This window comes from Bufo gargarizans, chromosome 8, assembly GCF_014858855.1.
Source record: "Bufo gargarizans isolate SCDJY-AF-19 chromosome 8, ASM1485885v1, whole genome shotgun sequence".
Taxonomy (NCBI): domain Eukaryota; kingdom Metazoa; phylum Chordata; class Amphibia; order Anura; family Bufonidae; genus Bufo; species Bufo gargarizans.
Genome location: NC_058087.1, coordinates 115,742,216 through 115,759,938, shown reverse-complemented (window position 1 = coordinate 115,759,938; position 17,723 = coordinate 115,742,216). Strand labels below are relative to the sequence as shown.

At 43.1% G+C, this 17,723-nt stretch overlaps 1 protein-coding gene across 1 annotated transcript in view; it reads left to right on the top strand.

Moving 5' to 3' along the window:
• SLC29A4 (solute carrier family 29 member 4) overlaps window positions 1-17,723 on the top strand; it is an 889,038-nt gene that overhangs the window by 757,768 nt on the left and 113,547 nt on the right. The window contains exon 14 of the mRNA XM_044304489.1: window positions 1,736-1,800. Coding sequence (XP_044160424.1) covers window positions 1,736-1,800 — 65 coding nt within the window. The remainder of the gene's footprint in view (window positions 1-1,735; window positions 1,801-17,723) is intronic.

Here is a 17,723-nt window from a genome sequence, read left to right as displayed (position 1 = left end):
CCAGGCAGAAGATCCTTTTTCTGCTTTCAAGTTGGCCCCGTGCAGGTCACCGGTTTTGGTGACGCCCGACTTCAAGAGGGAGTTTTTTGGTACAGACCGATGCCTCCGAAGTAGGCCATTGAGCTGTACTATCTCAGGAAATCAATGGGGAGGAGCATCCCATTGTTTTCCTGAGCCGAAAACTCACCCCTGCTGAAACCAGATACAGCATAGTGGAGAGAGAGTGCCTGGCCATTAAATGGGCACTCGAGTCACTCCGCTATTATCTGTTGGGGAGCAAGTTCTGCCTGGTGACTGACTACTCCTCTCTCAAGTGGATTAGTCAAGCTAAAGAGAGGAATGCCCGTGTCAACAGATGGTTCTTGTTATTACATAACTTCAAGTTCACAGTGCAGCACAGAGCAGGCCGTTTAAATGGAAACATGGATGCACTGTCCTGGGTTCACGGTTTGGCAAGTGTTCACCCCCACAAGGTTAAACAAAGGAAGGGGGGGTATGTGACAGTGAAAGGTCTGGTGTTGAAAGAAAGGTATTTTCCTCACAGCTTGTGCTGCTGGACTGATTGACACCCAGGTGGGGTCAAGAACTGGACCGGATCTCATTTGCCAGTCCGGACCATGCTGACAGCAGACTGTCTTAAAAGGCCAGCTGGACAGTAGTAGGGTATGTGAGGCCTGTGGCTGGATGTCGACTTGCAGTTTGTCTGGGAGTACAGGTCAGCAGGTCCCTTTTCTGCGGTGCCCCCAGCATGGTGTGAATTGAGCACCAAGACTTAAAACCTAAGGTGACTTTTGTTTTTGTTTGTGTGAATAAACACTGAACTTGCGTTTAAGAACTGTTTTGTGTCTCTGTACTGTGTCCGCTTACCCTGCCCACAATCTGCACACTCTCATTCTATCCAGTCAGTGCTGCCATTGTTAGACTGTGCAGGTACACACTCCTAACTGGTTAACACCTCTCTGTACCCTTACTGCAGATTGCTAGCAATTCATTCGTAACTTCCAGTAGAAATAATAAAGGAATAGCACAGCATATAAAAATAGATGCTCCAGAATTGTTATTCCGTGGAGGATGCATATAGCTGTTAAAACAGGCATGTCATGGGTGCTGACAGGTCTTCTTTAAATTTCTGCTTGGAATCCTGTTTTTTACTGGACAAAAATTCTTGCATGCACCAATCTGCAACAGAGACCACGAATGGAGTATGCAACACAGATGTGAACTTGTCATAAGTCTCAGATTCGCCCCTGCACTGCCTGTTGTTCAGATTAGTAACGGAATGCATCCAGGGTTGCCAACCATTCATAAATTACAGTCCAGTGAAAAATATTTTTATGTCCAAGATTTTTTTTAGGCTGGTCGGAGGTTATTTTGTTGGTAATTATTATTATTTTACAGTTCCCAGTTAATACTGGTAATTAATTCTTATTATATTGAGATATAGACATGCATTACATATAATCTTTATAATTTATTATGGTTTTCCAATTTGTCTGTAAAAAATGTTGGCGGTCCATAATTTTTAAATAATTTGGAATTTCAGGTTGCTTTAAAAAAAATGCCCAAAGTATTCTGCTATGCACAAATTGGCACTAGTCGGAATAGGGGACACCAATCAATATTCTTGTACCACTATTATTTGCTACTGCTTATATATTTTCTTTCTTGTATACTTTAAGGAAAATAGGTGTGCTTCAACAGAAAACAGCTTGGAACTGCAATCAGATTTATCAAGAGGATCTTACATAAGGTTTGATGTTCCTGAGCACAAAGTTAAAAGCAGCTGGCCAAAGTTCAGAGGTAAGAATCATGACATTTTAAAGAAGAATTATATTAGTTGTAGAAATGAAAGGCTATTTAATCATAGCTTTGTTCTCTTCACAATTTTTCCAATGAGACTTGCATCACTGTAATGATATATGGCTATAATCGTATTACCTAAAAATAAGAAGAAGTATGACTCAGTGCAACTAAACCTAGGGGGAAGGGGGTGGGGAACTGGTGTTAGGATAGATTAGACCTCCTACTACCCAAACAAATTTTAGAACTCCGATTGCAGGCCGCTGTGTCCAATACCATCTATTCTGAAGTGTGAATTTATTCTCCATGTCACAACTAACAGACATGCCACATGACAGGCCAAGAGGGGGCACTTTGGCATTTACTGCACCAGTGACCTTGGATGTGAATGTAAGGGTGTTCTTCACTTTCACACTTGCCTAATACATTAAGCCACCAAGGAGTTCAATGACCCCCAAAGACATCCACACATACAGTGTTCATTTTAGGACATTGTCAGAAATCATAGTAAAGTATCAAAATAATGCCAATGTGACACCTGACCCTGACACCTGACTCTCACATCTGAGTTTGACTTAAGCTCTTCATAGGTCAGGGTCAAAGTGAGAATGAGTTATAGATATACTATGTATTTGCATGCTAAATCACACAACCAAAGTGCATCTATTGCTGAGCTTATAGCTCTGTGCCTAAAATGCTGTAAGCTAATACATTACAGTGTTATATGAGTGCATAGCTGATAGCCAGACACAATATATGATCATACAGATCGCAGTACTATGTGATAGCTTCTAAGTATGGACAAACCATGTGGTAATGTCCCTATGTAGTAATGTTATAGCTTGGAGGTTACATTAATGGCTTTGCATGTTGAAGTCCCCAGAAATAATTTTTTTTTCTCTTTAATAGCATATACTATAATAAATATGTAATTAACCCGTAGGATACCAGCCCTGTACATGTATGTCGCTGGAAACACGGTCATAAATCCCAGCGCCATCCAGGCCACAGGAGCTACTCCCTCCCGATCAGCTGCAGGGGTCCGGCAGTCACTGATAATTGGACCCCTGCTGTATGCACCAGCATTGGTGAAAACAATGATGCCGGCTCATTAACCCTTGCACTGCCGCGGTCAGCGCTGACCGCTGCACGTGCGTTATCCTGCCATGTGCAGGGTGTCCATCGGGTCGCCATGGTGCTGTGACGTCAGCCTACTGGCTAGCCCTGTCAGTCAATGGGGGGAGGGGGGGTGCAGAGCACAGGGGGTGTTACAAAGCATTGCTCAGAATATTCGGCCCGCCTCTGAGTGCTCGAATTGTTTATTTGCATATGAATAAAAACACAGGTATCTCTGCAGCTATTTATCATAATCAACATAATGAGTCCTACCAGGAAGTATGTATGGTCTAATAGGGTTGATTCTGGTGACAGAGACTCTTTAACCTCTTACAGACACAGGGCGCACCTGTACGCACTGATGCCGAGTCCTTAAGGACACAGGGTGTACCTATGTATTTCCGATCACCTCTGCGCGGTGGGTGGTGATCGGAATGGTGTGCCTGCTGAAATCATTCAGAAGGCACCTTGTGACAATGCCGAGGGGGTCCTGTGACCCCTCCGTATCGGCAATCGCTGCTAACCGCAGGTCAATTCAGAGCTGCGGTTTGCAGCATTTCCGGGTTATTCGGGTCTCCGGTGACCCGGAATAGGAGGGTACTCGTGGTGTAATATGAAAAAAAAACGTAAAAAGTCATATTCAGTGAAGCCCACTGTGCGAATCTGGATTCCTGGTTGGCCAACAAAGTCAGGAATCAAGGGCTCAAAATACTCTGGGGTATTCCAGCCAAGTTCACCGGTAGGGGGCTCAGGTGAAGTTGCCTGGTGGGCCGGAAAAATTGCTCACACCCCAAAAACTTGCTGATCAGCGGTAGCAAGCTGATTAGTGGTGGGGTGGGCGATGCACTCTTTTAAGGCTAAGAGTGCCGGCCACAGTCAGTGCACCAACAAAAAGGAAAAAAATTTGCTTGAGCCCCAAAATATGTGGGGGGGGGGCAGCTGAAACTCCCCTGGGGGGACGGGGGTCGCACAGGGTGCTGTGGACCCAGACACCCTCAGATCCGGGTGCTGCACACACAAAAAAACTTTTTTTTTTTCACTATCCCTGCCTAACATAAAGCTCTCCCTAAATGTTTATATGCCAGATGGCACGTTATGGGGTCTAAGGGGCTACGGATGGCGATGGATCGTGTGGGATGCAGAGGGACTGACACAGGGCTCCTCTCTCCTTGCTTACACAGGTCAGTCTGTCCAGCCAATCACAGGTGATCCTCATCCTCATCCTAACCCACTATCACCGCCACCTCACAGGATCTACGGAGGGTGATTGGTGGTACATATTACACCACCGATCACCCTCCTATTCCGGGTCATCGGGTCACCAGAGACCCGAATAACCCGGAAATGATGCAAACCTCAGCTCTGAATTGACCTGCGGTTAGCAGCGATTGCCGATATGGGGGGATCACAGGACCCCCCTCGGCATTTTCACAGGGTGCCTTCTGAATGATTTCAGCAGGCACACCATTACGATCACCACCAGCCGCACAGCAGTGATCGGAAATACATATGTGGTGTACCTGTACGCCCTGTGTCCTTGAGGACTCGGACATCAGGACGTACAGATGCGCCCTGTGTCCGTAAGAGGTTAAAGAGGCTCTGTCACCAGAATCAACCCTATTAGACCATACATACTGCTTGGTATGGTTCATTATGCTGATTATCTATGATAAATAGCTGCAGATATATCTGCGTTTTTATTCATATACAAATAAATGATTTGAGCACTCAGAGGCGGGGCTGAATATTTTGGGCAATGCTCTGTAACACCCCTTGTGCTCTGCACACTCCCCCATTGACTGACAGGGCTAGACAGCAGGCTGAGTTCACAGCACCACGGGTACCCGATGGACAACCTGCACCCTGCAGGATACCGCACGTGCAGCGGTCAGCGCTGACCGCGGCAGTGCAAGGGTTAATGAGCCGGCATCATTGTTTTCACCAATGCCGGTGCATATAGCAGGGGTCCAATTATCAGTGACTGCCGGACCCCTGCAGCTGAATGGGAGGGAGTAACTCCTGTATGGCGCTGGGATTTGTGACCGTGTTTCCAGCGACATACATGTGCAGTGCTGGTATCCTACGGGTTAATGACTTATTATATGATTATTAAACTACTTACATCGCACACCACTTGGATTTGTCTCTGATCTAGAGCTCAATAAAATGTAAAATATTAATTTTATTAAAAGCCTGAAAGGGATTTTGAACCCATGAACACTACATGCAAAGCAAGTGTCTTACCAATGAGCTATAGTTTTAGACAGCAAAGTTGGTGATTTTTTTGATCTATGAGATGTAGCATAGCAAAAAACACAGTAAACCTAAAATCCTTTGTGACACTTTTTTTTTAGAAAGCCTGGGCATGGGGCAACAGCATTACCACTGAGCTACCAGCTTGCCTTGTATGAGCTTTGCATTTTTGTTCATCTATGTGATGTAGCATACAAAACCACCGTAAACCTAAAATCCTTTGTGACACTGACAAGTGAAGGAAGTCGGATATCAGCATCACACATCATTTAAATTTGCCTCTTATCTAGGGCTTAATAAAATGTATACATTTTTTTAGAGGCTGAAAGGGGTTTTGAACACAGAAAGCCTGGACATGGAGCAACCACATTACCACTGAACTATCAGCTTGCCTTGTATGAGCTTTGGATTTTTGTTCATCTATGTGATGTAGCATACAAAACCACAGTAAACCTAAAATCCTTTGTGACACTGACAAGTGAAGGAAGTCAGATATCAGTGTCACACATCAGCGTCACACATCATTTATATTTGCCTCCTATCTAGGGCTTAATAAAATCTAGAAAAAAATTAAGTGGCTAAAAGGGGTTTTGAACACAGAAACATTGGGTATGAGGCAATTGCTTTACCACTGAGCTATGCGCTCATATAACACAGTAATGTGTTAGCTTACAGCATTTTAGGCACAGAGCTATAAGCTCAGCAATAGACATACTTTGGTTGTGTGATTTAGCATACAAATAAATAGTATATCTATAACTCATTCTCACTTTGACCCTGACCTATGAAGAGCATAAGTCAAGCTCAGATTATAGAGTCAGATGTGAGAGTCAGGGTCAGGTGTCAGAGTCAGGTGTCACATTGTCATTTTTTTGATACTATGATATCTGACCATGTCCTAAAATGAGCACTGTACACACATCAATACACCACGCTGCCGCCACTGGTCAGTATGGTTACGGGACTCCTATTTACAAAATCACAAGCACTCACAGGCAGACAATGTGTACTACCAGAGAATAGGCAAACCTCTAGCACACCAACTATCGATGGTAAGACAGCAAAGCAGTACTTAGAGGGTGATGGTACTTTTTGAGCATTAAGGAACTTCTTAAATGTAAGATTTAATATGCAAAAAGGTACAGTGCTAAAATGTTACACAAAGATGACAAAAAGGAACATTCAGATATGCAAACAGTACAGAAATAAAATGGGGAAAAACTATTGAATCACATACCAATTCGATCAGTGAGGTATGCACACTGGGAGAACAGCTGACAGAATTAAATTCATAACATAATTTATGCAAATAAGATATAATTCTTATAAGACAAGTTATAATTCTCCATAACTAGTAATAGGAGAAATTACTTAAATATCTCAACCTCAATCAATCACCCCGCCCCCCCGGGCAACTCTGGTGGCTGACTGAGAGGTATTAAAGGTCCTCCTTCCACTATTTTACAAACACTTGGAGGCTTTATTAATACAGTGCTTGTACAGATAACACTAACAAGCAAAAAAAAATGCAGACTTAAAGTGCTCATGTAAATACTGTATGAAAAGCCTTAATAATCTTTCAACATCTGAACAGATTTCAAAGACAAGTCAGAGGACTTGTAGAACTGTGACAGGTGTGTTATCTTCATTATCTAAATATGTAATTTGAACTACTATATCTGGGTAAAATGTTCTTACAAGAACCCTGATTTGTGTCTCTCTTGGAAAGGCAAATCACCTGTTTATTGGACCTTGCACAGGGAAAAAGACATTCTTTCCTTGACGCTTCTCCTACGTACCAATTTATTTACACTATGTTTGGATTGTGAAAATGCTACTAATGTTGAAAAAAAAGAGTTAATTCCCAACAATCGTACCTAGTGATGAAAAAATGAGTGTTGACTTTATTATTAATGGGCACCAGAAATACACCTTATATAGGCGTATTTCTGGATAGTAAATGACTCCTATATCTTAATATGCACAGGCCATCCAACCTATAACACCTCTCTATGAGGCGATACAAGGGGTCAGTGAACACATGAAACACCATGAGAGTAAGCTCCACATCACTGGATTCCCAAATTACTATGCAATCGCCTCACCTACTGTATACCTACTGATCATGGAATGTTGCAGGATTTATTTCCCCACTGAAATGTAAAAAGATCTTAAACCATATCAGTTTTCCCAGAATAGTTTTTCCAGGAAATACAGTAGCACACCAATACAGCAAACGCCTGAAATGTTTTTCCTCCAAATTCTTGTCATATAGCCTCTCTCCTCTAGCTAAAGGGGAGTAACAACCTTATTTAGAAGGGTCTTGCCTATGGATTAGTGCATTGATTCTAAATTAATATAAATTTTTACGGATTTAACAAAAGTTTATCTACAAAACGAATCGGAAGAGTTTTTATTAGTTCATGACGAATTATGTAAAATACTAATAAACACAATTGTAACATTTTTGGCTCTACACACCACCACAATGGATCTGAAATGAAACAAACAAGATGTGCTTTAACTGCAGACTGTCAGCTTTAATTTGAGGGTATTTACATCCAAATCAGGTGAAAGAAGTAGGAATTACAACAGTTTGCATATGTGCCTCCCACTTGTTAAGGTACAAAAAGTAATGGGACAATTGGCATCTCAGCTGTTCCGTGGCCCGGTGTGTGTTATTCCCTCATTATCCCAATTACAATGAGCAGATAAAAGGTCCAGAGGTTATTTCAAGTGTGCTATTTGCATTTGGAATCTGTTGCTGTCAACTCTCAAGATGAGATCTAAAGAGCTGTCACTATCAGTGAAGAAAGCCATCATTAGGCTGAAAAAACAAAACAAACCAATCATAGAGATAGAAAAAAGGCATGGCCAAAACAACAGTTTGGAACATTCTTAAAAAGAAGGAATGCACTGGTGAGCTCAGCAACACAAAAAGACCCGGAAGACCACGGAAAAAAACTGTGGTGGATGACCGAATAATTCTTTCCCCGGTGAAGAAAACACCCTTCACAACAGTTGGCCAGATCACACTCTCCAGGAGGTAGGTGTATGTGTGTTAAAGTCAACAATCAAGAGAAGACTTCACCAGAGTGAATACAGAGGGTTCACCACAAGATGTAAACCATTGGTGAGCATCAAAAACAGGAAGGCCAGATTAGAGTTTGCCAAATGACATCTGAAAAAGCCTTCTCAGTTCTGGAACAACATCCTATGGACAGATGAGACCAAGATCAATTTGTACCAGAGTGATGGGAAGAGAAGAGTATGGAGAAGGAAAGGAACTGCTCATGGTCCTAAGCATACCACCTCATTAGTGAAGCATGGTGGTGGTAGTGTCATGGTGTGGGCATGAATGGCTGCCAATGGAACTGGTTCTCTTGTATTTATTGATGATGTGACTGCTGACAAAAGCAGCAGGATGAATTCTGAAGTGTTTCGGGCAATATTATCTGCTCATATTCAGCCAAATGCTTCAGAACTCATTGGATGGTGCTTCACAGTGCAGATGGACAATGATCCAAAGCATACTGCAAAAGCAACCAAAGAGTTTTTTAAGGGAAAGAAGTGGAATGTTATGCAATGGCCAAGTCAGTCACCTGACCTAAATCCGATTGAGCATGCATTTCACTTGCTGAATTCAAAACTGAAGGGAAAATGCCCCAAGAACAAGCGGGAACTGAAGACAGTTGCAGTAGAGGCCTGGCAGAGCATCACCAGGGATGAAACCCAGCGTCTGGTGATGTCTATGCGTTCCAGATGTTAAAGATGTGTGAATTTTATTCTATATTTTTGTATATCTAGGATTGTAATGTGTTAACTGTTTCTCCTTCAAGTGCCTCCCACCTCTCTCTTTGTTTCAAGACTGGAGAAGAGAGGGGGGGCAAAATGCTGTGCTGTGTGCAGCGTCTGGTTTCTCAACTTTCTACAGATGTCCCAAGGGAGGTATATAGAGTGTGGAGGAATGCATAGTCCAATCATATGGGTTGATGATATATACATATTATTCACTGCCTATAGAGAAGCACCTCTTTGAAGTGTTGCATATGACGTATGCAGTATTATTGTTAGACTGTCCACCATTATAAGATGGCAGACACTTAGATGTTTACATTAGTTCACATTCCAAAGTGGTACTTACTGCGCAGATGTTAGTATGTTATCTCTGTTTCTCTTATCTCTTTTTCCTTTTTGACCAATGAAACAATGCTTAAGCCTCAGAGAGGACTGCCCTCTTCTGAAGATGCATATACCGCTTACCCATGTAATAAAAGTTAGAGATTGCTTTGACCAGCTTCTGTGTCAGTGTCCAGTCTCTCAACCACGCGTGGATATTAACCCCCTGGGGGTACATTGATTTGGAGCACAAGAGTGTATCTCAAATGATCTAATTTAGGGCTGCTTTAACAAATGGCGACCACAAAGGGACCCCAAGGTGAAGGGAGCATCAACAGCCGACACACAAGAGGCCCCAGGACTTGACGAAAGGCAGAGAGGAGATGGCCGGCTTTAATAGAACGGTAAGAATACTCTTACCCGCCTTTCTGATATTTAGTTTGTCACTTCATATTGGCTTAGTCTGCTGTGAGGTGGTGCTGCTAGTCGGCTAATATGCTGAAAGCCTGGGGTCCATAGAACCATAATCTGAATTGATAGATCACTCTGGTGTGTATATGTGTTTATATGTGTCAGTATGGTCCGAGGAGTGAATTGAGCATGGACAGTAAGACCACAAACAAAAGGAGGGGACAGTAACCCCATGGTTTGGAAGGGGGCGCTGTAGCGCCGAGGTGTGGGACAAAGTAAACTCCAGCTGACCTGGCCAGGAAGACGGTGGAGGCTCATGACCCTTAGAAGGGAAGACTGCGGAGATATTATCCACCTGACCAAACCCCCAGGAAGACGGTGGAGGCTCATGACTCTTAGAAGGGAAGACTGCGGAGATATTCTCCACCTGACCTGACCCCCATCAAGATGCGTGCGGAGCCCGCCTGACCCCTGGAGCAGGTGAAGACGTGCGGGGAGTTCCAGCTGACTAGTCAGACGTGATAGTCAGATTTGAGCCAACCAGAGGGGAGGGTGAATCCACTGAGGAAGAAGTCAGAACCCATAAGACTTCGAAACGCGTCTGGGAGAAATTTGGACCCTCTAATACCACCATTTCTGCATACACTACAGACCATCAGGATCTGCACCTCTCTTATCTGCTGGCTGAGAACAGATTGCCCCGTGCCTGCTAAAGAATTCCCTGGAGCCACACTGTTCCACTCCACCTTAATTGGAGCAACACAGGATTTGAGCACAAGGGAAACTGAAACAGCAGAGACCAGAGGAAAGCCTTTTTTTGCGCTTTGGAGGTAAGGGAGTAGTACAGCTCATAAAGAGGTGGGATGCCACCAGAGAGCTGGAATCCCGAATTATTCAAGTTAATCTGTGAAATTGATACAGTGTTTCTATAACCAAATATTGACTTTGTGAGCCGACCAAATATATAGTGTTGGATCGATACAACACTTGCAACTCACAGCCAATAATCAAACTGAAACCACATCCTGCTATCTGTGAAAATTATATAAATGCATTCCAACATGTTTAATGGCGACTACTAATGCCGAATATTTGGTGACCATCCAATCGAGATTCTGGTTTGAATGACTATTATATCTGTTAACCAGAGTATATTGTGAATTGCGGTTATTAAATTTTTGGCTATCGAATATATGGTGATGGCCTGATCGATACCCAGCCTGAACGATCACCTTTATTCGATGACCTGACTACATTTGCTGCTAGGCACATAGGTTCAACGAATACCCTATTCCTCAGCCTTTAACATAATAATCGTCATTTTAGTGACTTTTTAATGGTTTTATTGTGTATTTCTACTACAATTTATGCATCTTGTATGTTGATTTTAGATGTATGATTTTTAGTAATTTTTGACCTGCAGTATTTGAATATAATAAAATCAAATGTTTGAGCAGTCTCCCGGATATATGAGTGCCATATCTTTCTTGACTATCTTTTTGTAGTAACCTTTTGGTGTGTGGAGTTCACACTGAGATATTGAGCACCATTCCATCCTCATTGATCAGTAGAGCCACCCCATTCTGACAATACAGGGTGAATCCTTTGTCTGTGGAGGAAAGGGTTAAAGGTGCCTCTTTACTCCTCTGTTTTGTGTGTGTCAGTCTGAAATACTGCTGTTTAAATGGGTCAGTCCCAGAATGTCACGGCTGTAAGTGAGCAACAAGAGCCTACACAGTGAATAGCAACTGACCGGACCCAAACTAGGGAGGATAAAGGGTGACCCCTGTCAAACCCTAAAAGCTCTCCCTAAGCTGCTAAGCACATGTCCGGATCCATATGGTGGATCGAGACATGCCCGCGTACCTAAGGCTGATGACCACTGAAACCCCTACAATAGTGGAAGGGGCACGGCCACCGGTGCCCTGCTCAGTATATGGACGGAACCGGGGTCGCCTCGGATCCAGTCAGCAAAGAAACAGAAACACACAATGTCTGAACACTTAACTGAAGGAGCTACAGCTGCAGTGAAAGCAGATCCAAAGTCAGCAGACAATATCCGAAGTACTTGCTTCAACAGAACACAGATCCAGTGAAAAGATATCACACAGGTGAAGATACTCAAGCGAGAGATACAGCTCAAATGAAAAGTATAATCCGCACCTCTACAAAGGAGGAGGGGTGATTTAAAGGCAGCGAAATCAAACACAGGAGGGACAGCTGGGAGGAAGGAAACAGAAAGTAAAGACCTCATCACAGTGGCGGAGAAACAGGGCAGAGGGAACTCCTCCAAGCTCTAGTAGTGACATCATCACAGGGGTGGAGAAACAGAGCTGTGAGAACGTCTCAAAGCTCTGGTAGTGACATAGTATTATGAAGAAGAAGAAAATACAGCCCCTAGCTAGTAGCGAGGGAAGAGGGAGATTATGATATTAATGGAGAATTGAAAGTTAAAATGTGAAAAAGAATGTTAGAGAAAGTTTGGCCCCAGACAGCAGGTCGCCCGGCTGGCAACAGAGATGAAAATCTGTAAGAATCTGTGAAGTTAGAGCTTACAGACTGTGGGCATCAGAACTCCTGTGATGTTGAGGGGGGTTCTAATGAGTGAGAAAACAGAGCAGTGTCAGGATGATAATTGATGGCACTAGCAAGAAAGAAAGTGCCCCAGTGTCTGCAATCAGAAATATGTGTGTGTTTAAATAGGGAAGATCCTAGCACTAGCATTGGAGATTTCAGCAGTAAAAGATAGTCAGTTAATGGAAGTATTGTATCCAGTGTAAGCTACAGAGACTCACTTCCCCCTGCCTTCACACAGAAACATTCCTGAGATAAGAGAAGCAGGCAAAGAAAAAAAGGGGGGAGGGAATCATGCAGAGTAAGTGATGTGTAATATATTATACAAGACGAAGATTTGTTCAATAATTTTCTTTCTTCTTTCCCAAGCAGTGTAATGTGGGAATCCAGCTTTTAACAAAATGACTGTATGATTATAACATGTATATTGTTTTCTTATAAGATTTGATTAATCACAGAGTGAAGACCAGAAGACATTGGAAAACACAGCACAATAGCGACAGACCATCAACAATTCTGGGTGTAGTGTGGCTATCTGTTTCCAGGAAAGCTGTGTTTGTCTGTGCTGCAAGTTTTGGGATAAAACATAGAAAGCTATGTGGCTGGGTTGGAAAACATAAATGATTCAGTGGAATGTGAATGGGTGTGTCTTTGAGTTGTAGTTGAGGCGCATATGTGTGAAGACTGATGGATGTTTTTAGAGCTGTGAATGCAATTCATATTTTATGTATAAGGGCGTGGTTATGAGCTGTTTGTGAAAATGAGTACATGAAAATGTGAATGCGTATGGAGTACGATATTTGTTTTTAAATAATATGCGCATTTAGAATTTTATTTTATTTTTCTTGGAAGATTTTTGGTTTTTTATTGGTGCCAACAGTGTTGATTGAGCTGTACATATATATTTTTTTTAAATTGAAGTCAATGAAAAGTTCCCTTTGTGTGTTCATGTCTGTATTGTCAGATCTGTTTGTTTCAATGTTTGAAGTTACGTGTTACATGCTAAGTGTTGTGCTTCACATCAGAGCTCTGTTCTTATGATCAGCTGGCACACTACTGACGGACAGAAGGAGGACCACAGCGTCCGACTGAAAGGGGTGGACTTAGATGACTCAGAGCAGAGGGAGGAGGATAGGGGTGGACGTTACAGACAACGACAGCCCTTCTGCCCATCCCCTAGTTATAAGACGCTCCCATGGAAGATGAGAAGTCCGGTTTTCCAGTCTATTAATTCCGCGATAGGAAAAGTTGGATACTTCTGTAAGCCAAAATGCAGAGTAACATCAAGCAGAATTTGGTGATTCAGTGGTGCCAACCATATATAGTGTTCCTTTGGCATTGCTTCAGCCCTGATGTCAAACGCCTCATTGAAGAGAGGGAAAAGTAAGTCTGCCACCCTATAATGGTCCTGGGAGATGGGCCTGCAGAGTCTGTGGGACCCAGATCCCAGAAGAGAGAGTGTTTTGCTGTGTGTGGTACTCCTGGTCCACACCACATGGGAGGATTGTATTCAATGTTGACCATGCCCGGATCACTGTCCGTCCCCACAGACACCCATGTTTTTTTGTCATAAGGAAAACACAAAGACAGGTGAGGGGGGGAATTTAGATCAAGATTAGGAAACAGGAAATTCAGATTCAGTCTGGCCCAATGATATCCCTCATTCTGGATGATAAAAGAAGTAGTCCCGTTTTTGATTGATACTAGAGCAGCCAAGACAGTTGTGCACAGCAAACATGGCCTCCCCTGATTTACTCTCCAAGGACACCAGTCTTTGGGTAGAAGTGGAAGGGAAATTAGTACGCTCCCTTTTCAACAGAAACCATCCATATTAGATTTGCCCCTAACCAAGATGCGCTTGCCCGTTTGCTGGTCAGTGGTAACGCCCCATGTTGCCTCCTGGGTGCAGATTTGCTTGCAAAAGTACATGCTAGTATCGCATATCAGGAGGACGGCACTGTGAAGCTTACAGGTGCCCTCAATGACCAGGAACTTTGTTTGTTGGCCATTAGTGATAAAATTCCCTGGTCCATGTTTGTATCAGTACTCCTAGAAGCTGAGAAAAGCAAACCACTCACCATTGGATGGTACATGACCTACATGCCGTTAATGAAGCCACAGTTTCTAACACCCACATCGTGCCCAATACACACACACACACATCTTGTCGGCTCAGGTTCCCATTACCCCTACTCACTCCACTGTGATTGATTTGTCATTTAGTCCCTACCGCCTCACAGATGAGGTGGTAGATTATTTTTATGCCTAGAACTGGCAATTTTGTGTTCCCCCACACTGAGCCTATCAGATTATTACATTTAGATTGTATTGTTATGAAGTGAGTGGCCATGACTCAGCTGTCCTTACCCAACTGCATGGCCAGCAATAACGCCCCGTAGCATATTATTCAATCAGACTTGATCCTTTGGCCAGAGGTGCCCCTTTCTGCATCAGAGCTGTAGTAGTTGTACTAGCTATGCTTGATGAAAGCTCTCAAGTGATTGTGATATTACATCTATCCTCATGAACATACAATCCAAATAATTGTTTTGTTGCCTGTTATTTTAGAATGCAGTGTTCCATTTTGTTGCCTGACAATGTTGCTCTCCAAAGATATAATACTTTGAACCCAGCCACCCTGTTGCCTCTGGACCAAGGGGGGAGGGAAGAGTTAGGGCACCGCACTTTAAACTTTTCTTCTAGATTGTTTGCAGATGATGTCACAAGAGGTAGTGGGATTTGGTAAATCAGCCATTAGGTAATCTAGATCATGTGCTCTTTGTGGATGGATCGAGGTATGGCCAGGATGGCAGGTACTACACAGGTTGGGCAGTGGTGATTAAACTTGAACTACCACATATGTCTGCTCAAGAAGTGGAGCTAAAAGACTCTGAAGATGGCTTGCAGATATGCAGATGGAAAAAACAGCCAACATTTACACTGATTCCAGGTGTGCTTTTGGAATAGCTCATGACTATGGGCCCATATGGAAAGCCAGAGACTCCTTGATCGCTTCAGGTAAACCCATCGAAAATGGGGAAGCAGAGAGCCCTCTTGTCACTAACATGAAGGGTGATGATAGCAACGAAAGGCCACTGTAAACAGATGCAGAGGAGGCAAAGGGGAAAGCCACGGCAGATCAGGCGGCAAAAATGGCTGCCAAATTACCTAAGCAGACCCCTGTCTTAAGTGGCCACAGTTCAGGTCCCTGAAATAACTCCTCCTGTCTCCCGAAAGTTCTTAAAACCTTACAGAACCAGATGGGGAAGGAGAAAAGGGACTGGTGGATGGAAAAGAGGGGAATACAAATAAGAAGGGAAAGTTTGCCTTCCCAGGCCCGTCTACTACACGATACCACAGGCAACCCATGGAGTGATGCACCAGACAAAAACTGCTATGTGTGATTTTGTACGTAGCATATGGTATGCCCTAGGGTTCAGCACTGTAACAGTCAGACATACTCAAGGATAAATTATTTGTGCCCAGAACAACGTGGGCAAGGTGGTTAAGGTACCCAAGAAACACGTCTTGCTTTTTGTATCTGTTTCAACGTTTGCAGACTACCTTCAACTACCCAAGGTGGGCATGTATGAGTATGTATTGATATGTGATGACTTGTTTTCAGGATGGCCAAAACCGTACCCAAAGAAGTAAAGAAGATTATGGCCGAAGTTGTGTGCAAGTATTGGGTACCTTAGATCATTAAAAGTGACACAGGTGTTCACTTCACAGGTGAAGTGATGCAGGAGATGATGAAGGTTTTGGATGTAGGACAGGCCTTACATGCTTCGTACCATCCACAAAGCAGCAGTAGAGTAGGAAAAAGGAACTGAACGGGACGCTAAGTTAAAGATTCAAAAAGCCTTAATAGAGTGGCTGCTGGTAGCCCTCTTTTAGTAAGGTATACGCCTAACTGTGAGACAGGCCTTTGTCCCTATAAGGTCCTTTTTGGGTCAGGCCCTAGGATAGGATTTTATTTCCCACAGCGCTTCAGATGCAACATGGTTGTCTGGCAGATTATGTGATCAGTTTTGTACAAGCATTTGGCCAAAGTACTTTTCGAGTTTTTGCTTCACTTCCAGGTTTTGATAAAACTTGTGTCTGGAGATTGGGTGGTAGTAAAAGACACGTTAGAAAAATCCCAAAACCCTGGTTTGATGGTCCATTCCGAGTGTTGTTGACCAAAAGCACAGTGAAGCTCAAAGAAAAGCATAATTGGATTGATTTCAAGGAAGTGTTGAGACTGGTTTTCCCTTGTGTGACTGTTGACTCATGACTCAAAAGAATATGGAAAAATTGTATGAAAACTTTGATCCAGAAAATCAGGAGCACTGATGACCTCCAGTCCCCCCATGTGATGTCAACGCAATTAGAGAAAGATCATCTGACTTCCCCGTGCTCAAATCCAGTGTCACGGGAGTCTGTTCGCTAGGAATGTCTTGTCGTGGAAGCTGGTGAAGAGGAGGCGGAGCATTGGGACAGATGTTTAGGTTTAGGGAGAGAATGAAATTCAAGGGGGGGCTGTTATAGATGTGTGAATTTTATTCTATATTTTTGTATATCTAGGATTGTAATGTGTTAACTTTTTCTCCTCCAAGTGCCTCCTACCCCTCTCTTTGTTTCAAGACTGGGAAGAGAGGTGGGGGGGGCAAAGAGCTGTGCTGTGGGCAGCGTCTGGTTTCCCGTCTTTCTACAGATGTCCCAAGGGCGGTATATAGAGTGTGGAGGAATGCATAGTCCAATCATATGGGTTGATGATATATACATATTATTTACTGCCTATAGAGAAGCACCTCTTTGAAGTGTCACATATGACGTATGCAGTATTATTGTTAGACTGTCCACCATTATAAGATGGCGGACACTTAGATGTTTACATTAGTTCACATTCCAAAGTGGTACTCACTGCGCAGATGTTAGTATGTTATCTCTGTTTCTCTTATCTCTTTTTCCTTTTTGACCAATGAAACAATGCTTAAGCCTCAGAGAGCACTGCCCTTTTCTGAATATGTATATACCGCTTACCCATGTAATAAAAGTTAGAGATTGCTTTGACCAGCTTCTGTGTCAGTGTCCAGTCTCTCAACCACGCGTGGATATTAACCCCCTGGGGGTACATTGATTTGGAGCACCAGAGTGTATCTTAAATGCTCTAATTTAGGGCTGCTTTAACACAAACTTCAAGCTGTAATTGACTGCAAAGGATTCGCAACCAAGTATTAAAAAGTGAAAGTTTGATTTGTGATTATTCTGTCCCATTACTTTTGGTTCCTTAACAAGTGGGAGGCACATACGCAAACTGTTGTAACTCCTACACCGTTCACCTGATTTGGATGTAAATACCCTCTAGTTAAAGCTGACAGTCTGCAGTTAAAGCATATCTTGTTTGTTTCATTTCAAATCCATTGTGGTGGCGTATAGAGCCAAAAATGTTACAATTGTGTCGATGT